At 33.6% G+C, this 23,165-nt stretch overlaps 1 protein-coding gene across 4 annotated transcripts in view; it reads left to right on the forward strand.

Annotated features, from left to right (window-relative positions):
* Nucleotides 1-22,843, forward strand: part of CPSF6 (cleavage and polyadenylation specific factor 6) — a 34,641-nt gene extending 11,798 nt beyond the window's left edge. The window contains exons 3-11 of one of the 4 annotated variants that reach the window (XM_032170706.2): nucleotides 1,633-1,736; nucleotides 5,231-5,376; nucleotides 6,265-6,438; nucleotides 6,568-6,678; nucleotides 7,122-7,626; nucleotides 7,958-8,073; nucleotides 8,573-8,726; nucleotides 10,895-11,084; nucleotides 18,010-22,843. In XM_032170706.2, coding sequence (XP_032026597.1) covers nucleotides 1,633-1,736; nucleotides 5,231-5,376; nucleotides 6,265-6,438; nucleotides 6,568-6,678; nucleotides 7,122-7,626; nucleotides 7,958-8,073; nucleotides 8,573-8,726; nucleotides 10,895-11,081 — 1,497 coding nt within the window. In that variant the 3' untranslated portion in view covers nucleotides 11,082-11,084; nucleotides 18,010-22,843. Of the gene's footprint in view, nucleotides 1-1,632; nucleotides 1,737-5,230; nucleotides 5,377-6,264; nucleotides 6,439-6,567; nucleotides 6,679-7,121; nucleotides 7,627-7,957; nucleotides 8,074-8,572; nucleotides 8,727-10,891; nucleotides 11,085-18,009 lie in introns of all 4 variants that reach the window. The other 3 variants (XM_032170705.2, XM_032170708.2, XM_032170707.2) reach the window with 3 other exon arrangements.
* Nucleotides 22,844-23,165: the final 322 nt, after the last annotated feature.

The raw sequence follows: 23,165 nt of genomic DNA on the forward strand, positions 1-23,165 counted from the left end.
TTTGAAGTTACTGTGTTTTTCTATATGTGTTTGCTTGTCCAATGAGGAGGGAAATACAAATATCTTTGCAACATCATTAATTCGAATCCTTCTAGTTTTGAGTTTTGTGGTCATTCAACTTTTCTTGGTGGAGATACTACTTAAATATAGTTAAATTAGTTTTGTCTTCAGTTACCTTTTTTATGCTACCACTTTACCTTGCTTCAGATAGCCCAGTTTCACTAAAAATAATGCTCACATGGGGTCTCAAACCAGGATTCAAGTGTAAAAGGAAAGAGACATAGTTATCACTCCTGGTTTAAAAATAGTGTCCATTATTTAATTTGTGTTACAAATTTGAGTTTTATTTCTGCCCTTAAATTTGAAATCTGATTTATAGAAGCACTGCTCTATGTATTATATTTTAATTTGGGTTGTCGTGAGACTAAGATTATTGATTTAGAGCTTCATTAAATGCACATACGTATATTTATTTTTTATTAATATTACATCTTAAGTATTAAAATAGTCTTATAGAATGTTTATATTTCTACTTAGTTATATGTATACTTGAAAGTTAAAAACTTGTATCAAAAATCAGTAAAACTTGGCACCCTTGCATTTCCTTAGTAACACTGTATTTTTAAATGTTGTATTTACATTTCTTTTTTGGGGGGGCAGGGGTGGTGGTGCAGAATTTGCAAAACTCTGTCACCCAGGCTGGATTGCAGTGGTGTAATCATAGCTCACTGAAGCCTCAAACTCCTGGGCTCAAGTGATTCTCCTGTGTCAGCCTCCAAGTAGCTAGGACCACAGGCATGTGTCACTCCGCCTGGCTAATTAAAAACAAAACCAAAAAAATCACTTTTGTAGAGCTGACTTCTTGCTATATTGCTTCAGGCTGGCCTCAGATTCCTGGCCTCAAGTGATCCTCCTAACCAAGCTCTCAAAGTGCTGGGATTATGGTGCCCAGCCTATTTACATTTCTTTTAAAACTAATTGTAACAGATCTCCCACCACCCAGTCTGAGTGTTCTGTAATGGAGACAGTGGCAGTATAGTTATGAAAGTATGGTTGCTAAGTAAGTATTTGGATCTTAGCTCCACCATCTATTATTAGTTTTGTGACCTCGGGCAAGCTCTTTAACTTCTATTGTATCATGTGTAAAATGGGGATAATAATAGGGCTTATATGGTTGTTGTAAGAATTAAATAGTTGATACATAAAGTATATGGTAGATATTAAATACATGTTAGTTTTTTCTTCTCTGCATTTTAATTCAAAAACAAGATGAAATTCAAAATACTTTCCTTTAATGGGAGGAAGTGAAATTGGTTTTATTCACAATTTAAAATCATAGCAGTTTAAAGCTGTAAGGGACCAGAAACTCTTGAGAGTCAAATCCTATTGTAACCCCAAGGATATATACCTTCTAGTTTCTGAAATACTTACCAGGGAATGAAGTTAGGTTCCCAGATGGTTTTTTTTTTTGCTGTTTAAAAATTGGAGCCTGACTGGCCGTAACTAGACTTAGATTTGCACTCAGCATTTATTTTCTCTTTTATGGCTCAGATTTCCCCTTAAAAACTAAACTGGGATAATAAAAATGTTGGTTATATTTTGATGGCTAATGAGGGGGAAAATGTCTTGCAGTGGACAACAGATGAAGACTTAACTGAAGCAGTTCATTCTTTGGGAGTAAATGATATTTTGGAGATAAAATTTTTTGAAAATCGGGCAAATGGCCAGTCAAAGGGGTAAGTTTTTTTTTTCTTTCTTTTTGATTTAGTAGCTAGTGATACAGTTTTTACAAGTTAACTTTCCTTTAAGTTAATGTTAATTACACATGTATACACATGTATACAAACAACACATGATTGTTTACATTGGAAGGAGGTTCTTGGGCAAAGATTGATACTTTTCCTTTTACGTACCCTATTACCTAACACACTAAAACCAGTAGAGTGGAAATGTGGACAGATTTATTTTCTATTTTTCCCAAGTTTTCTCTATCTGTGGTTGAAATGGTTGTTGAAATGACAATTTAAGAACCATTACTCTCCCTGTGATTAAGAGATGGGAGAAGATGGGCAACTGAATAATGTGTGTTACATGGATGTTTTGCTTTATTTCACTACCAAGCTATACAAGTGAGATAGCATCAGCATGAGAACATTATAAATACAGATATCTAAAAGAAGATAAAATGCCACTATCCTACCATTCATTGATATTTACTTTTAACATTTTAGTGCAGATTCTTTTGGGCTTTTTCCTAAAAATAAATAAATAAATAATGGAATTATAATTCATGTGTTTATATGTTTGATATAAGGAATAAAAATAAATACACGTCCTCTCTAATGTCTAATTCTTTTGCATCATACCTGGTATGCTACTGTAATTTACCTTTCTTATTTTTGGTTATCGTGGTGGTTTCCACTTCCGCCTATTGTAAATAATGTTGCAGCAGACATCATTTTGTATAAGTCTTTTGGTACAGATTTTGGATTTTCTTTTAAGGATAAATTGTTAGATGCACAATGATAAAGAATATGCTTATTTCATATATTGCTTACTTATCTTAGAAGGTTATACCAATTTATACTAAACTGAGAATATTTTCAAAATGTATGCAGAGTCTGAACACTTCTCACTAACTTCACTTATACCACTTGGTCCAAGCCACTATCATCTCTCACTTAAACTTTGGCAGTAACTTCCTAACTGGAAGTATAGACTGCCCCCTACAGTCTGTACTCCACATAATAGAAGTTCTAAAAAAAAGACATTCTGCTCAGTCTTCTCATGGCTTCCTGTCTGTCTCAGTCTTTAGCATTGTCTACACGGTACTTTGTGATCTGTTTTCCCACCACCTTTCTAACCCTATCCTACCACTCTTTTTCAACCACATTAGTCTCTTTGCTGTTTGCCAGACCAATTCCTACCTGGGACCTTTAGCCGTTTTCTCTTCTTGGTTTACTTTTCCCCCTCAAATATCCACATGGCTTACTCTTTCACTTCATTCAGGACTCAAACTGTTTAAGAGTTTTCTTCCATGACCACCTTTGCTATCCTGTTTCCTTTATTTCCGCTCTGATATATTTTACTCGTTTGTTGTCTCCTCTTCGAAGCCTTTAAGCTTAATGAGAACAGAGATTTTGTTTTGTTCTCTATTACATCTCCAGCTCTAGAATGGTACCTTGCGTATAAGAAGTGGTGCTTAATAAATATTTGTTAAATTAATTTAGTTTTTTCTAAATGTTGTGACCCAAGATAATCCTGGTGCAAACAGCAGAACTTGTTGACTAGAATAAGAAGTATAGTTTAAAAGATGATATTGAACGTTAGGGGGAAAAGAGCTTAAGCTTCTTAAGCTACTAAGACCCTCCCTCCCTCAAATAATTTAGAATATCCTGTAACTATATGAATTGGTAATCATTCTGATTATTTTAAATTTGTTTTTCTTTTTGAGGTATAATTCATATGCCATAAAATGCATGCTTTTAAATTTACAATTCAGTGATATTTATTATATTTATGAAGTTTAGCAACCATTACCACTGTCTCATTCCAGGACATTTCATCACTCCAAGAAGAAACCTTGTACCCAGTTAGCAGTCACTCCCATTTCCTCTCTTCCTATCTGCTGGCAACGGCTAATGTGCTCTGCATATGCCTGTTCTGGACATTTCATCTAAATGGAATCATAAAATACGTAGTCCTATGTGACTGGCTTTTTTCCTTAGCATAATGATTTTAAGGTTCATCCATGTTGAAGCATGCATCAGCATTTCTTTTTATGGCTGAGTAATATTCCACTACATGAATATAGCACTTTTTTCTTTCTATCAGTCGATGGACGTCTAGGTTATTTCCACTTTTGGCTATTAAGGAAAATGCCCCTGTGAATATTTGTGTACCCATTTTGTGTGAACGTGTATTTTCAGTTCTGTTGGATGTGTACCTAGGAATGGAATTACTGGGTTATATAGTAACTCTATGTTTAAACTTTTGAGGAATTACCAGATTATTTGCCAGAGCCATTGTGCCATTTTATTGATATGTGCTCATCAGCAATGTGCAATGGTTCCAGTTTCTCCACATCTTTATTTATTTATTTATTTATTTATTGAGACAGATTCTCACTCTGTCGCCCAGGCTGGAGTGCAGTGGCGGGATCTTGGCTCTGCAGCCTCTGCCTCCCAGGTTCAAGCGATTCTCCTGTCTCAGCCTCCCAGTGTGGGACTACAGGCGCACGCCACCACGCCCAGCTAATTTTTGAATTTTTGGTAGAGACGGGGTTTCACTATGTTGGTCAGGCTGGTCTTGAACTCCTGACCTCATGATCCGCCTGCCTCGGCCTCCCAAAGTGCTGGGATTATAGGCGTGAGCCACCGCACCCGGCCTCTCCACATCTTTAATACTTGTCTTTTTGATTATAGCCACCCTAGTGGGTATGGGGTGGTATCTTGTGGTTTTAATTTGCACTTCCCCAATAGTTAATGATATTGTACATCTTTTTATTGTAGCAAAAAGTGGAAGTAACCCAAATGTCCATGAACTGAAGGATACATTTCTTTTAATGTTGTATATTTATAATGGAAAATTATTCACCCATAAAAATAAGTGGTGATGCATGCTCTAACAGTGGATGAACCTTGAAAACATGCTAGTTAAAGAAAGCTGGTCATAAAGGACCTCCTATTGTATGATTCCATTTAGATGAAATGTCCAGAGACAGAAATTAGGTTTAGTGGTTCCATAAGGTACAGGGATGGGAAGAAATGGGAGCGATGGCTGATGGATATGGAGTTTCTTTTTGGGGTGATGAAAATGTTTTAAAATTGATTATGGTGATGGTTATAACACTGTGAAGTACTAAAAACCACTGAACTATATATTTTGAATAACTGAATTCTACGGTATGTTACAGAAGACGAACAAAAATGTGTACTTGTATAAAGAAATATTTTTAGTTTTTAAAATTATTTATTTTTAGAGACAGGATCTCGCTCTGTTGCCCAGGCTGGAGTGCAGTAGTGTGATTATAGCTTTCTGTAGCCTCAAACTCCTGGGCTCAAGCAATCCTCCTGCCTCAGCCTTCTGAGCAGCTGGGATTACAGGCATGAGCCACTGTGCCCAGCTGTTGTTTTAGATAAAAGCACATTAAGACCTTTTTACAGAAGAATAACAGTAATAATATTGATCTCTTTTTACTTTGTATCCTTACCCCTTAAACACCTTTTAGGTTTGCCCTTGTTGGTGTTGGATCTGAAGCATCTTCAAAAAAGTTAATGGATCTGTTGCCTAAAAGAGAACTTCATGGTCAGAATCCTGTTGTAACTCCATGCAATAAACAGTTCCTGAGTCAATTTGAAATGCAGTCCAGGAAAAGTAAGCAATCCTCAGAGGCTTTTATTAAAATATGTACATTTTAACCAGTACATTTGTTAGGTGTTATACTAGAGAAGTCATCTTAATACTAGCTCACTAGAAACTCCATTTCACAAAGTCCATGCTTTGAATTAGATTTAATCACTGGTTATGACTGTGGGCCTGTGTACTAGAAACCTACTCCTGTTCCATTTTTCTCCAGATGTAACAGACCCGATACTATACAACAATGTGCAAGTTCTATAGCCCTGCCATTCTTGTCCTATTATTTCCATCTTAGATACAGAAAGAAACTACATTCTAATTCTTAGATTAAAGGAAAGCTATGTGGATGTGTATTATGGTGGGGGAGAGATCACTGATAACCAGAAAATGTTCATTGATTTTTCTGCTTGGCAACAAGACCTTTCACCACTTGGTAAACTGAATATAGAAAAGATTTGTCGTTATACATTTAAGTACATTATCATTTAAAGAGATGAGATGGGTGATTATGTAATTAACAAATTCAAGTGGTTCCTTTTCTTTTAATGTTTTAGCACTTAAGACTTAACTGAAGAAGTATGTTACAAAATTTAAATGATGTAATACTGAAATTAAGATATCTATTGAAGAATTTCGGTCTTGGCTGCTGCAGAGTGCTGGTATTTTGAAAGTAACTCACGATTACCTATGGAAAATATATTTAAACCTGGATATTTTGAGTCTTTAAAAGTACCCAAATAGATGTGAATGTTTTCCTAAACCATACTTTCTCATGTAGTTTGCATAGGCACAAGGCATTTGCAAGTTAATATATTAGAAATAGAGTTGTTTTTAATAATAGTGGTTACATTTCAGAAAACTATTTTTAATAAGTGCTATTTATGAGTATTTGGATATTTGCAGCTACACAATCAGGACAAATGTCTGGGGAAGGTAAAGCTGGTCCTCCAGGAGGCAGTTCCCGTGCAGCATTTCCACAAGGTGGTAGAGGACGGGGCCGTTTTCCAGGGGCTGTTCCTGGTGGGGACAGATTTCCTGGGCCAGCAGGACCAGGAGGGCCACCCCCACCTTTTCCAGGTAAAACTTTCCTTAAATTACCACGGATAAAACATGTCTACCTAATACCTCTTTTCCTTTTCTCTCTTTTTCAAGTAATGCATTATTAATGTGACTTACTCTCCTTGTTATGCTATTTTTGGAATCCAGGAAATTTGATCAAGCATCTTGTTAAAGGAACTCGGCCTTTGTTCCTGGAAACTAGGATTCCATGGCATATGGGGCACAGCATAGAGGAAATACCCATTTTTGGCCTAAAAGGTCTTTATTTTTCTCCAAACTTGCTTGACTTATATATAGAATATTTACAACCGTCTTACTTTCTTACCTCTTAAAAAATCCTTTCAAGATCATTTTTCCTTGTTTCACTTTCTAGCTCGGCATCAGAGTAGAATATAAGGTGGGTGATTTCACTGTAAGAAGTGTGTGTACACAGAAAGATGGAAAATATCTCTAGGCATTGTAATATTTTTTATTAAAGTTTTTGTTTCAATAATTTTTCTTAAGCATAAATTGAGCTAGTTAAATTTGTAAGGATATACTTCATTGTAGTTGGTAGTGTAACATTTACCATACGGGTTTTATTTAAAGACAAAGACTTGGTGTATGCTTTATGTGTTTAAAATATAATCTTGGCATATAAAAGTTAAAATACCTTATTAGTGAAGTGTTTTTTTTTTCTCTCTTTCTCCTTTGTTTTTTAGCTGGACAGACTCCACCACGTCCACCCTTAGGTCCTCCAGGCCCACCTGGTCCACCAGGTCCTCCACCTCCTGGTCAGGTTCTGCCTCCTCCTCTAGCTGGGCCTCCTAATCGAGGAGATCGCCCTCCACCACCAGTTCTTTTTCCTGGACAACCTTTTGGGCAGCCTCCATTGGGTCCACTTCCTCCTGGCCCTCCACCTCCAGTTCCAGGCTACGGCCCCCCTCCTGGCCCACCACCTCCACAACAGGGACCACCTCCACCTCCAGGCCCCTTTCCACCTCGTCCACCCGGTCCACTTGGGCCACCCCTTACACTAGCTCCTCCTCCGCATCTTCCTGGACCACCTCCAGGTGCCCCACCGCCAGCTCCGCATGTGAACCCAGCTTTCTTTCCTCCACCAACTAACAGCGGCATGCCTACATCAGATAGCCGAGGTCCACCACCAACAGATCCATATGGGCGACCTCCACCATATGATAGGGGTGACTATGGCCCCCCTGGAAGGTAAGTTAGTGTGTATCTGTGAAAGTACTTGATGATAAAATATAGGAACAATGACTATAAATATTAGATTGTAGGTATATAAATATGTTATTTCTGCCTTCCAAGAAGATGAGGTGTTTACGCTGCTACTCTTTTAGCTGAAAGATACTGGTATAGGAGAATTTTTAGACTTGTTCTCTTTGTAGGAAAAGTAGCATGCTTCAATATGGAAAAGTAACTACTATCTCTAAAGCACATACCAGAAGCAGCTAGTATGAATTTCTATACACTGTTGTGACTAACTTAGGAAATCTGTTGAGTATGAGTTAAGGTTTATGTTTTTATTTTACAGGGAAATGGATACTGCAAGAACACCATTGAGTGAAGCTGAATTTGAAGAAATCATGAATAGAAATAGGGCAATCTCAAGCAGTGCTATTTCGAGAGCTGTGTCTGATGCCAGTGCTGGTTTGTATATTTCTTGTGTTAATATTTCTTATTTATGTTATTAGGAATGACCTAAAAATGTAAGTACAATCTAGAAGATAGGTCATTTACATGTAGTAGTACTTTTTATATTCCCAAATCATTACCTATGACTTATTTAAAAAGCATTGAAAAAAGCTGTGTGTCACAGTTTAGTGGGGAAAATCCAAATTTTAAGTTATTTGGTATAGATTTAAGTCTTACCCTTGACATTTAATGGTTCAGGGGCCTTATGACACCTTATTTATTCTTATATTTGCAAAATGATAATGTGCTTCACACACCCGTAATAAGTTGAGTTAATACCATGAGCATGAAAGGCTTTTGCAAATGGTGAAACACTAAAAGAAGACATTGTCTTGCATAGTTATTTTATAGCACAATACTTTTGTAAAATGCCTTATCACTCTTATCCCAAGTGGTTTGATGGTGTTTTGAAAACAAATTTGTTTGACTTCAAACCGTTTCCATTCCCTCACAGGTGATTATGGGAGTGCTATTGAGACACTGGTAACTGCAATTTCTTTAATTAAACAATCCAAAGTATCCGCTGATGATCGTTGCAAAGTTCTTATTAGTTCTTTGCAAGATTGCCTGCATGGAATTGAGTCCAAGTCTTATGGTTCTGGATCAAGGTAAAACTTTCCTGTCTCATTTCCATTTAAAAAAACTGTTAGTTTACAAATGGAAAAAATACTGTGAGACTTTAAAAAGAGGACTTTGCTTTTACTTACTGATTATTTAGCAGCTGGAGTGTTTTTTGTTTTTTTTAACTCTAAATGTTAGTTGCTTGCTTAAAACCCTTTAAAGGCTCCTACTCAGTCTTAAAGCAAGACTGTAAAGATTGAGGGACTGTGTGATAAAAGCCCCTGCCTATCTTTTTAGCCTCATTTTGTACCTCTCCCCTTACTCACTGTTCTCCAGTGAGTATTTCTCCATATTTCTCCTTTTCTTTAGATACATCAAATGTTTGACCACCTCACTTTATATTCCTCCTGCTGGGAGCAGTTTTCCCTGTCTCTTCACATAGCTGGCTCCTTATTCTTCACGTCTCATTCTGACTTCTTAGGAGGGGGCTTCTCCCAAGTTAGTCTGTCATACTGTTCTTTTTATTTCTTCCATAGTACTTACCATAACCAATTCTTACTTGTTATCAAGGCATATTTTTCCTCATTAGAACACAGGTTGAATGATGGCAGGGGATTTATCTATCCTGCTCACTGTATTTCTTTTAAGAGATGGGTCTTGTTAAGTTACCCAGGCTGGTCCTGAACTCCTGGGCTCAAGTGATCCTCTCAGCTTGGCCTCCGAAAGTGCTGGGATGATAAGCATAAGCCACTGTGCTCAGCCATGCTCGTTATAATATTTCTAATGCCTACAGAGTGTCTGGTACAGAATGAGTGCTAAATAAAAATTTCTCGAATGAGGGAGTGACTGAATGAATGAATGATCTATCTTCTAGGTAGTTCCTTTTTTTTTCTTTTTAGCATTGCTGCTACCTTTGAAATTTTATATATTTTCGAAAGGCACACCTTTAATCTTCACTTGGTATTCTTAGATATGTCTTTAGTGTACTCTGTCTGGTAGTAGTCTTTAAGAGAAAAGAGCTTGCCTTTGACATTGTCCCCAGTTTTGTAGTTACCTTTTTGACCCAGTGTAAGAATCTTTGTGTCTGAACAAATTTGTCATAGATATAGTTATCTTGTATCATCTTTTTAAGTTTTGAAGTCCAAAGTAATAATTTTTAAACCCCAACACTTTGGGAGACTAAGGCAGGAGGATCACGTGAGCCCTAGGAGTTTGAGACCAGCCTTGGCAACATAGGGAGTTTTTCTACAAAAAATTTTAAAAAATATCTGGGCCTGGTGTTGCATGCCTATAGTCCCAGCTACTTGGGAGGCTGTGGTGGGAGGGTTGCTTGAGCCTCAGAGGTCGAGGATGAAATGAACTGTGATCATGTCCCTGCACTCCAGTCTGGGTGACAGAGAGAGAGACCCTATCTTGAAAAAAAAAAAAAAAGTAGTAACTTAGGCCTTGAATCAAGGATTTTAGCACCTAATGTTTGCTAAGCTTAGCTGTCTGGTGCAGAAATACAAGACATAAATATTATTTAGTAGACAATTATTATTTCCTTACTGTGAATTTAGCATAATTTATACAAGTCTTTGGGCAATAAGCTTTGGTTAAATTATTTGTTTTTAAAAAATGGCAGTTCATGAAACGTTTCTACTTATTAAATACAACGTGAATACTATATCAATTCTTGCTACTGGTCATAATTGTTAGCCCTCTCCCATGCCTCTTCTCCTCCCCTGAATATAACATGCGTATTAGAAAGTTTCTTTGTGTTGGATGCTGCTCCTCATGAACCATATGTTAATAGGTTGTCGTATTCATGTATTTAAGCCCCATTGTGTGTTGTGATTTCGTGACTTTTATATCTAAAAAAACCATATTGTAGATGTTCTTCAGGTTGAAACATGAGTGCTTTGAAATTTTCCCTTTACCTATTTGTGCATTCAGTAAATACTACACATCTGTTTTAGGCTACTAGTTTAAATAGATGATGTGATGCATTTCTGTGATGCATCTGCTGATTTTTTTGGTAATGTTTTTAATAATGAAATTTCTGGTTCATGCTTACTGGTAAGTTGGTAAGTCGTTATTGGTAGCTCAGGATAGTAAGTTTAAACTAGATTTACAAAGAATTTTTGCTGCCTTAGTTTTTTTAGACATCAAAAAATTGAATATTTTTAAGCTATCTAATTATGGAGAGCATTAATCCAGTAATTTCTTTTAGAAGACGTGAACGATCAAGAGAGAGGGACCATAGTAGATCACGAGAAAAGAGTCGACGTCATAAATCCCGTAGTAGAGACCGTCATGACGATTATTATAGAGAGAGAAGCAGAGAACGAGAGAGGCACCGGGATCGTGACCGAGACCGTGACCGAGAGCGTGACCGAGAGCGCGAATATCGTCATCGTTAGAAGGTGGGTATTCCTTGTTCCTGTTAAATGTGTGTGTATTCTTAACAGTAACTATAACTCCAAGGCTACTGTTGATACAGTATATACCTACATTTTAAATGGTCCAACTACTTGTGAATTTAATCTTCTGGAAACATCTGAAACAAATTATAGGTAAGTAATGACAGGTAAAAATTTTGACCCTTTATCTTATGAATATTTTATTGCTGAGTTATCACTTTTAGGTTTCAAATAGTTGATGGTCTTAACAAAGCAAGGAAATAATCAAGAGGACTCATTGTGTACTTCTAAAATCTAAAAATTGGGATTCTTGTATCACATACGTAGGTTGCATGCAATTTAAAATACAAAACACAGGGAGTTATTTCACATATATATTATGTGTTTGGATTTTTAAAAATAAATGGCAAGTTACTATTCTTGAACTAGTTTTATTTGTCCCTAAAAATTTATGAGAAAATCTAACACAATAATAGTTTATAATACAGGAGGGTGTTTTCTCAACAAAGACACTTTTCCTTAAAAAAAAAAAAAAAAGAGACACTATCCTGACATCTGGTTTTTGTTTTTAAAAGAAACAGTATCCTTTAATTTGCAAAGAAGATGTAAAAGTTAATCAATTAAAATGGGTTCAGGGTGCACTGATTTATATCTAAAAATTTTAAATTGTGTCAAGCCATATACCCAACTTTAGAATAACTTGAAATAATTTTATTTGATGTTTCATTCATAAATCATAATCATTGTCTTTTTTTCTGTATTTTAAAACTATTTCTTGTGTACATTTTTCATAAAGTGGGAAGAGTTGTCTGTTTATGCTTCATTTTCACATGTAATTTTATTTTTTATATTTGTTAATAGCATTTATTCATGTGAAGAGCTGGGGGAGGGCACTATAAGGCTTATGCATGTGACACAAAGGTTATTCTGTAAATTAAAATATTTTTTCTTTATACGTTGGTTGGCATATTCAAATTAAATTAAGGCTAAACAAACCCCTCATAGGTAAATACTCTATGTGATTATTTTCAGTAATCATGGGAAACTTACTGAAAATTCAGTCATGGTAATTGTTAGTATTTAAATTGTTATGGGCAAAATTAAAGGTTTTATCAAGTGTATGTAATTCTGTGACAGAATAGCAATTTCTTTAACCATAACAGATACGCAAATGAGGTCCTTAAATGCCTAGAAAATAAGCATGCTATTTTTATAGAACACAGATATAAGCTCCTACACTATTACAATTTTAAGGGCTTTTTAAGTTAAAAGGCTGGTTTTGATACTTTGCATTTTGAATATGCAGATTGAATATCAAAACTTTAATTTGTAGTTTTCCATGTATTACAAAATTTAATATAAATCTCAAAACAGTCTTTTAATATGAGGCAAAAAAATCATACTTTAAAAACTAAGCTTATTGAAATTGATATTGTTTTTGAATGTAAAAATTGAATGTTGTATTATGTAAATCTAAACACTAAATTTTAAAGATGTAGCACTTTTTTCCCCTGAGTTAAATACATCTGATCCCATCTTAATGAAAAAATTCTCAATATCCATCAGTTGCTTAAAGTGGATTGTGACTGGGTTATTAGTTGAAATGCTTATCTGTGTCAGTCATTTCCATTATAGAAAGGTACAAGTTCTGTAAGTTACCTATTTTTTTAGACTTTATAAGTTATCAACAAGCTTCTTGTTAGTAAAGGCATGATAATGAAACTTGAATTCACCTCCAAAATTGGATGTGCCCATCAAGGGTCCTCTAAACCAATTTAAGCCCAAAGTTAACTAATTACAATTTCCTTACTGGTTTTAGTAAAACTAACATAGTCAACCAAGTAAACAAAGTCCATTGTTAATCTTAAAGTATTTGAGTTAGCTAACATTACATTCTAGTAATGGGTACACCTAAATATATCATGACTTGAGTTTCATTACATTCAGACATTAACTACAAATTCCTAATGTGCAAACTATTGTTGACATTTTTCTTAATCACTGATGTACCATACCAGAATTTCCATGTTTTGTTTGTACATTAATCAGAATTGAGTTGTAATACTGTATGTGCCTTCATCCAAGCAAAATTTTACATAAGCATTTCTAGTGCAAAAAATTCTGTTATCCTGGATTATTGTACGTTTGCTCTGTCAAACAGTATTTATTGTGGATGTAGACTTGAATAAAGGGGTGGGGACTGGGATTAAATATATTCAAGTAAAACTTTTTAAAACAAAAGCTATCTGCAAATTTGATCACCATAATAAGGTCTGTTGACCTTTTTAGAAGTTTTAAAATATGAGTCCTTTTGAGCTTTCATGTAAATCTTAAATGGACTAAATGGAATGAGTGATTTGAAAGCTAAAGTGAATGTCACTAGTAAGGCTGTATACAAATAAAATACTAATGTAATCTATTAAAGTGATGATGAGTGGCTAAAAGGGCAAGTTCTTAATTTTTTAACTGGAAACGTAATGGTCTTGACAAGCTGTTAATGTCTGTCCCATCTTAATTTTTTTTTGTGTTTGAACTGTTGGTAATGTTAATTGCATTCTCTCATTTTAAAATGTATTGGTTTTTCTAAAAGTATTCAATATCTAAGTTCAAATAGATAATATTTTAATGAGAAAATACCAATATTGTAAATTTCAGTATGTAAATACATTGTGCTTCATATTCTGTAATTTCTACCTCTATTCTCAGACCACTCTGAGCAAAATAAAAGTAGTTCAGTGCTTTAAGATTGTACATTTTTTACTGAAATAATTTTAGTTTCATAGTTGAGTTACTTAAAAGGTTGCATTCCTCTTCTTACTTCTTTGGAATATCCCTACTCAGCAAATTTGTGTTAACAGTTCAGCTTTTCTTTGTTTACTGAAACCAAATTATGTTTTTTTAAAATACTCTTTATTCAGGCTTTTCCTCTCCCTATTTTATGAGATTTTACAATTCTCAAGTCATTATCCATGACAATTTTTAAGCATTGGGTATGGGGTCTGGATTAAATAACTTGCCTTTGCTATCTGATTACTTTTTTTTTTTCTTTTCTTGAGACGGAGTCTCGCTCTCGTTGCCCAGGCTAGAGTGCAGTGGCACAATCTCAGCTCACCACAACCTTCACCTCTTGGGTTCAAGCAATTCTCCTGCCTTAGCCTCTGGAGTAGCTAGGATTACAGGCATGTGCCACTACCCCCGGCTAATTTTGTAGTTTTAGTAGAGATGGGGTTTCTCCATGTTGGTCAGGCTGGTCTCGAACTCCCGACCTCAGGTGATCCGCCCACCTCTGCCTCCCAAAGTGCTGGGATTGATTACAGGCGTGAGCCGCCGCGCACAGTCTTGTCTGATTAGTTTTTTCCTACCTTAAATATCATCATTAGGATCTTAGATTATGTTATTGCCCAAGATTTAGGATGCTTTGCATTGTGTATTCAGCTTACTAGCTTTGTGTTAATTTGGAAAAAAAAAAAAAAAAGCCAAAAGAATAAAATTCTTACATGTTAAAGATGTTTCATTTTCTTCTTAGTGTTGCTTTGAGGCTTATGTGAAAATTAAATTCTCTTAATTATCTGGTGAATGATACTGGTTGTAATAAGATTTTAAAATTGTTTCTGCAGCTCTTAGTTATGTGAGGTCTGCCTTATAGTTCCCAGCCCTGTTTCCTTATGTTTTCCTATGTATCCTAACTGCTCTGCTTCATCTGGATATGTATGCTAGCTTTCATTGCTTTAGCTCTGATTTTTCTTACTTTGAGTATTCACAAAACCTGGTCTCACTACACAGCTGACTTAATTGAAGTTACAAGAGGGAGTAGGAAGTGATCTCTTGAATGGATGTATAGTGTGTTTTGCTCACTGTGGTTTAAGAATATAGTTTTGTTTACAAATGATTAATGTTCCCTGTTGAAAAAAAATTCAATGCCAGTGTGAGTCATCTTGCTCTCTCACCGTCATCTCAGTGTTAAATTTACTACCATTGTTTTAGTTTGTAAAATAGATTGTTTTGAATAAATTCTGTCTTGAATGAATATTTAGTTAACGTTGTTTAAAGAAACCTAATAACCAAAAAGGGGTAAGGGTGCCATTTACGCTATCCAAATTTTATGAATTTTTCTTTTTGGTAGCATGTTTTAACTCTCCATGAATTATAAATAACAGGTTATTTTGAGATGTTCATTTTGTAAATCTTTTGGGAACAAACCTCATTTTTCTTTGAATGTGATTAAGTTTATTTCTATTTTACTGGGTTGTAAGAGCAATTATGGATGTGTTTATTTATAGAGTAATAAAATGCTTTAGTTAAAATGAGGTAAGTACTATGTACAGAGGTAGAGAGATGAAAATATGAAATGTTTTGGTAGCAAGAACTTCTTGTAAATATCTACAATAAGTAGAATTGTTTTTATGTAATATGTTCTAGTCAACACAAGAAGGAATTTTTATTTTAGAGTTAACTCATAAGTAGATAATTATTTCTCTTGCCCACTTCATTTCCATTCCTCTTATTAAGGAGAAATTTTCAGATAGAGAAAAGTGAATTTTATTTCATTGAGTTAGTATTGCATCTCTAAAATTATGAGAATCCTTTTAATTCAGTATATTAATGTAAAAATCTATAAAAGTACCCTATCAAGTATTTATTTAAATCTTAAAAGATGAATTTACCATGAATTTAAAATACTAATTCTAACAAATGTGCATAGATAAATTTCTAACAGATTATAATTTGAATTGTTAATAATGGCTTGATATATTATCTTAAAATACAAGTACTTCTCTGTGTGTTGAAATTTTACTTAGTGCTCACTTTAGTTTACAGACTTTATTAAAAAGGTGTAGATTCCATTTATCATCTTAGTTGTTTTAACATCTGTTTACATAGGCCTTTCTTTTATGATTAATAGCTAAAGCAAGTAATTGTGTGGCTTTGACATTACAGATTTTACCAAATGATACATTGAAAACATGGGCGTTGAATGTATTTGTCACTTTTAAGCTTCTTTTTGATATCTTTGTTGATGTAGTTGCCTACTTAGACATTTGAGAGTATAATATGGAATTGGATTATTGGAAATGGGTTGTATTGCCTTCAAATTCACTTTCGTTTAAGACTGTAAAATTTGTATTTCCAAGTGCATAAAATGTAAAGTGTTTAGAAATAGAAATAAAAACTGCTAGACTATCCCCCATATTTTATGTCTGTATGGTGAAAATTAGATTTATTAATACAAAAGATCTATCTATAAAGTATAATCAAACAAAAGAGTGCATTAGTCCTGGGAAAAGATGTGTGTTGCAATTTTACGAACAGGATTCTCTATATAAAAATAGTATAATTCTCCACTGGAGTGATAATGATACAAAGATGCAGTGTATGTGATATGTTTTATGGAAGAGTTGAATATTTCTGTTTTGCTATGACTTTAAATAGTTTTTCCCTCTTAATGACTTTTTATCCCTTCCAGCGCAACAGAAAATTTAGGGAGCTAGCATTCTTTTGCAGTTAGATTTATTGATTTCCCAGTAATTATTATTTCAGATTAGAACATATGCCTTGTCTCTCTCTAATACATAAACCAGTTTTTTAATAGTGTAGTGCAGATAATAAAAATAAAACATTTGAAAGCTGCCATTTTAGATTTTTCCCATTAAATAGTTTCACTAAATAGCTTCATCAACATAAGATGAAGATGCAATAAAAGATAACAATAGTTATCTGAAAAATACAGGCATAGAAAAAGAGAAGTCTGGATTATATTTTTTTTTCTTTTGCAGTTTGAAAATTTTAAGTTATTACTGCTAGGCAGTGTGAATGCATATCTGTACTAATGCTCTTAAGATACAACCTAGGAAAGGACATAATAGAAAAATTTATAGCAGTGGCAGAAGTAACTCTTAATTGTAGAGCAAAAAGTATTTTTCAGTTTTTATTTCAAAATATCACTAAACTGTGCCCTATGAACATGTTCAAACTGAAAAAAAATTTTTTAAAAAACCTTCTGCCCTCTTGACTCTTAAATCACTTTATTATTGAAGTGGTTTCTTGTCATTTATACTTTCATTACCTAGTGTTTCAGTGGTTACTTATATCCAGGTTAATTGAATGTTTCTTGTGAACCTCTACCTGAAGTTTGCATATATATGTATTCTTGAAATTTTAGTTTATCAACTTTATTCTATTTTTTTTTTCTTTTATGTGAGTTTTAAATGAACTTTATCATTGTAGATTCCCACTTAGCTTGTTTTGGTTATTTTATAATACTACATTAGGTATTTCTATATAGGTGGAATAGAGTAAAAGTAAAGTAAATGTTTTAAATTTGTATTACGTCTAAAGATTTGTACGTGGATGTCATTAATTTAAATGTCCATACTCTATTTATAAATCTTATTTATAAATTTTGTAACATGGAACACCATTTGATTTATAATACTTGCAGAAGTTCCTGTATGCTGTTAAATAAATTAATTTGTAAAATAATTTTGCATTTTATATTTAGTTCAGCATTTAATTGTTAAATGAGTTTATAGACTTGATATGTGGGTGAATGGAAAATATTTACATTAAAATCATCCAAGCATTTTCCATTTATTTTTGTAGTTTGCATATTTTAGAAAATGACTTACGAATGTTTCCATCATCACAGAAACAGTAGCTGCTATATTTTCATTACTGCTTCAGTCATTAAATTTATAAGGCAATAATATTTAAGAAGAATGAAATCAGAATGTCTCAGTTTAATCATCAGGTAAATTGGAACATTTCACCACCACAAAGGCAGCTACTGTTTCAGTTAAATTCTTATTTTGTGTTAGAGTACATAACAGTGAAGTAGATGCACGACTTGTGTATGTATAGTTAAGCCAGCGTTTTTCTGTGTATTTTGGGGAATAGCAAAATCTACATCACAAATTTTGACACATTACAGCTGAAGGAAGAGGATCACCTTCCAAGACAAAACAGTCTTCATGGGGGAAAAATGACGCTTGTCCAGCAGTTTGCTTCTTGTGATTGAACTGAACCTGTAAGGATTCATGGATAAAATGAACAGGAATAGATCTGAATAAAGCAAATCTGCATAAATGGTAACCAGTAGCTCTACTTTTATTTTTTATGTTGCTTAACTGTTTTATTTGAAGGAAACCTGTGTGATTTAAAAAGTTATAGCTTTTGCAACTTTATTACTGGTTATATACATTTGGCCATTATAATGTGGCAAGCAATTGGAAAAAAAGTCAAGTAAATGCTTGTTTTTGTAGTAGTTTGTTCTTGTTAAAAATGTTTATATGATAATGTCTGTAAACAGCATCACTTTGATTACAATAGATGTAGTGTTGTAATAAACTGTTTAATGGGGCTGATGTGTAAAGCTGTTCAAGTTATTTGATGTTTACACCTCAGGGAAAGTCTTGTGTTCAGCAATATCTAAAGATAATGTTACTATGACAACATTTTTACTGTCCTTTAAGGCATTGCAATAGCGTTTTTGGATATGCCTCAATCTAATCTTGCGTTCAGTGAATTAAACATAGTAACTAAGTGTCTTTTGCCCTTGATTTTGATATTAGAATAGGTGATTACATGGATATTTAATATTTCTATATTCTGCTTTTCTAGCTGTTTTTACCTAGTTAGCTTGTGACTTTGCTGAATGGTATGTAAACTTGTAAAAATTGAAATTTGACAGATATAGCAATCCAGTCAATGTATAAGGGGTCAAAAAAACAGAGGTTTTAACACATAAGTAAAAACCCGTACATATTTGATGTGTAATGCAGGTTAATTACAACACAGATGTACCGAAACACTTAATTGTGAACCGCTAACATTGAAGAAATTTTGACAATTCTGATTTGATGCTGCAATTACTTGCTGTTTTTATCGATCTTATGGTTTATTTCTTAAGCCATAGGCAGTGTAAATACAGCCCTGCAGCAGGTAAATGTGAGTAAAGAGAGCCTTATATTTTCCAATTGGTATAAATTTTTGAAGGATGTGATGTTCGTTAACATTCGGTTGTATTCCCCAGTATTTGTAATGGGAAATTACAGATAAACCGTGTCTGCACAGTTTAAGGAATACTATGTATATTCATGCAGCGTATTGATTCATGCTATAGTTACTTAATCAAAGATTTTTTTCAAACCTGCCTTACATACAGGCCCACTTTAAAAGCACCTGACTAGCATGTGTTCTTGATTACAAAATTGGCAGAGGCGGGGTGTCAACTTGATTAGGTGTTTTTATGGGAATGTAATTTGAAATCACTACTTCGGAAATTTGAGTTAAAATTCTTGAGCACGTTAATACATTTTTAAGATCTGATTATCTTTGAGAGATCTTCTGTTAATACACATTGGTTGTTAAAGAGTACCCAAATTCTAGGACAATGCTTAAAGTGTTAAAATACCCTAGATACTATGTTATGTGCAACTGTAGAAACCCTCCAGAAATTTCCACTGCTGTTCTTCACTTTCATCTTGGCTGCTATCAAACCACATCTGACGAAATTAGCTGTTTTGAATTACCCATATCACTGCCAGTTTTATTTTAAAATATTTTGTGTTTGAAGTATCTGTGCATGGGATCGTTGATGTTTATCAGAACTGTTCACTTTCAGAAATGATTTTTTAAAGCGTTTTGTTGAAAATGCAGTTGCTTTTTTAACATTTTAGAGTTGTATCAAAATTTTCATGTTTTCTGTATATTGTTTTGTCATTTCTTGGCTTTTTAATATTTTGACTATAATGCTCTAATGCGAAGAAGTATGGACATATAAATATTACAAGAGAAATTAGTTAATAGTAAAGGGTTAAAAGGTAAGTAAAATGTCCATGAAAATAAAATTTTCTTTGAACAGTTCAAAAATGGAATCACAAAAATCTAACTGCACTTGAAATGAAACTGGAAATTTTATACTAATTAAATCCTTTATTTACCTTTTCATATTTTATCAGTGGAACCTTTTAATTGCTCCTTCTATATCACTCTTCTCCTTGCTTGGCTGATCTCATTACATGACTTTTGTTGCAGACAGTGTGAGTGTACTAGATTTGTTTGCTGCTAATCTGTTATTTTAAGTGTTGTCAGAAGGAAATAACTTCTTGGTTTGACCAAGTAATTTTGCAAAGTCCTTCTCTACCTGATAACACATGAATGTATAGCAGTAAAGGTGAAAATTGCAAGCCTTGTTTTGTTCTTCATACCCCCTTCAGTTATTTATGGGTCGATGTTATTTGAAAACTCTTCCCTTTTTTTAATGTGTAAAAACAATCCAAAGAGATAAATCATTGCATAGACACCAAAAACAGTGTCTCAGAGACCTTTTCATTTTTTCCTTAGTTAATAACTGTAGTGGATATGAAAACAAACGAGTTTTTTTAAACATAGCATTTGTTAGTGCTATACAGTCACATTCCTTTCAGCCAGTAGTAAAGTTAAACCGATGAGTGATACAGTACCTGAATGGTACTGCTTCTCAGGCAACACTTTGGATTGAAAGTGCTGCTTTTGGTTAAAGGAACTATGTTGTGGAAAGCATATTCCAGTGTAAATTTGCAGATGCGTATTTTTTTTTTTGTCAGTTTTCATAAGGTTTGGAGTAAGGTGCAGTGGCTTTTGATCACAGTTTAGGCCATTTAATGGTCCTTTTACCTAGAATGTTCTTAAGCAGTTAACGACAATTTGGAATACACAGATAACTTGTAGCTTAAGATACTATTTTCATTTAATTCTCCTATGGAGAATATTGCTTTATTTTTTACTAGTTTCAGGTCAGTTATTAAAATAAACATGGAGGTTTTAATGAATGTTGTATAATATTTTATAGTGAAGGAAAATTGTGGAAAGGGTAAAGACTTTCTCTTTCCCTTATGTATTTAACTGTGCCAATCTAAATACATACTGTTTTATACAATGAGATGCATTACAAGACTTTTCTGTTGGAGTGCTCTCGACATTTTGGTTTTCATACCTGAATGATCATTGCATTTTCTGTATTTTCTAAAATGGCTCCAATTTTGTGTTTTAAGCTTCAGCTTAAGAGGAAGTTTATGTTCTAATTCTTGACTGAGAATACAGTATTGAGATTCTCTCTGTTTTACAGATAACAACTGGTTTTTATTACTCATTAAGTTCATTTGCATCCCGTAGCCCTCTGTAAATGTTTCCCCTAGTTGTATGTATGTAAATGCACGCTTATCCAGTGTATATTAGACATTTTTGTGCTAAAATATATTAAGTGGGATTTTTGTAGCAAAGCATTTTATTTTTGTGTTCTTACAGTGTGTGTGTGTATGCGTTTTTTTTAACCTTAACTTCAGTTTAAACACTGGTGTATTTGTTTTATTTTTTTAAGCAACTTGACTCTTAGAAGCCTTAGACTGATTTTTTCAATAAATATTCAACCAAAAATTATAAATTTATTAAGATGTGGCCTTACATATGGCATTCCTTGTGTTTGTAATGTGAGATTTTTGATTTAGATAAATCAAGATTCAGGATTAAAGTTTCATTGTAAGTTGAAATAGAACATGTATTAAAATGTCTAGGCTTCTGGGAGGAAGTTCTTATACTCTTCTTTCTTGGCATTAGAAAGAAGCAATATGAATTTTTGTGAGTATTCTAAATATTCAGGCAACACTGTTCAGATTGATTTAGGTTTGTCTTAACCAATGTTCTTTTTCTAGAATTTCAGGTTGTGGCATTCACTGAGTATGCAGCTACTATGGTTTTTGTATGGGACGTATAAATACTTGATTATATACAGACAGATTTTAATGTCTTTAAAGACTTCCTGCTGTATTAACATATTGTAATGGAGTCTTTTAAATACTAGGTTGAATTTAATTGAAGTCACACACATCTTGAAGTGGTAACTGCATAGTAAATACTACCAAGAGTTTTTTTCATGTGGGAGTATCCTAAAACTCTGCCATGGGTGTAAATGTTTTACATTAATTTCATAATTGGATAGACCCTGCATTTAGCAAAAACATTTTGTTTTGAAAGTGTGTTCTTTTTGTCGCACTGTTACTGCGTAACACTTCTCAACATTCTGTAACTTAAATTATTTTAAAATAACTATGGTGAATTCATGTTTATTTTTTTACTTTGAAAATTGTAGTACTCAGGTGGTATTTAATGGGAAAGGATCCTTTGGGTATAAATCATAATGTATTTTAAGGAATGCATCTATAATATTGATAACGTTAGCCTTAAAAAAAGGTCTATTATTCCTTCCTCTACATCCCATGGTATATTAGCAAAGTAGTTTACAGCCCTGTACAGCCTTACAAAGTTGTTTTACAATTTTTAATGGAAAGCCCTTAACAACAACAAAAAAAATTGTATCATATTACCAATATCCATGAATTACTGATCACAGTTTGTAAATAATTTGTTTAATATCAGAAGGCCAAAGAAAGTCTTAAAATTTTAGCTATTGACTCTATGGTGACTTCACAATAAGATTTCTGTGCAAAAAGGTAAGGTGATAATTGATCTAATAGACTTTTTTTTTTTTTTTGCTGTCCATGAGAATTACACTTCATATTAGCTTCTATTAAAAAACTCATTCCATTTTATTAAAATGTTTGTAATTGCAATTTTGTGTTTAATGTTTACTTTGTCTTTCCTTTCTTTAGCATTTAGGTGACTGTTCGGCAGTTTGATATATGGCCATTGTCGGCCTTAAACTGCACTAGTAGCAAGCATGGTATTTATCTTGTATTGAAAATAAAACAAACTTTTGATAAGACTTTGCAGTTTGTCTTTCTTGTTTAATTTGTAATTTGGTAACCATTGTGTATGGTTTTAAGTAGTTAATATTTATTGGCAATATGCAGTATAGCAGAAATTGGACTGTTGTCTGTATTTTGTGTTTAAGCCAGCCCCCTAGATAGTGGTTGTTTTCTTGTGTATTGACATTTTGGTGCTCTTTAAAGCGACTGATAATTGGGCTAAAATTAGGATTAAGAGACCTGACAGATTTCCAGGCTGTTACATTGTTTTTAAATGAAAGATTCAGAAAGCATTTGTCTAGTTTTAGAGGATCATTAACCTCACTAGACTTTAATCAAGTAA

This window comes from Hylobates moloch, unplaced genomic scaffold (genome assembly GCF_009828535.3).
Source record: "Hylobates moloch isolate HMO894 unplaced genomic scaffold, HMol_V3 SCAFFOLD_12, whole genome shotgun sequence".
In the NCBI taxonomy this organism is placed as follows: domain Eukaryota; kingdom Metazoa; phylum Chordata; class Mammalia; order Primates; family Hylobatidae; genus Hylobates; species Hylobates moloch.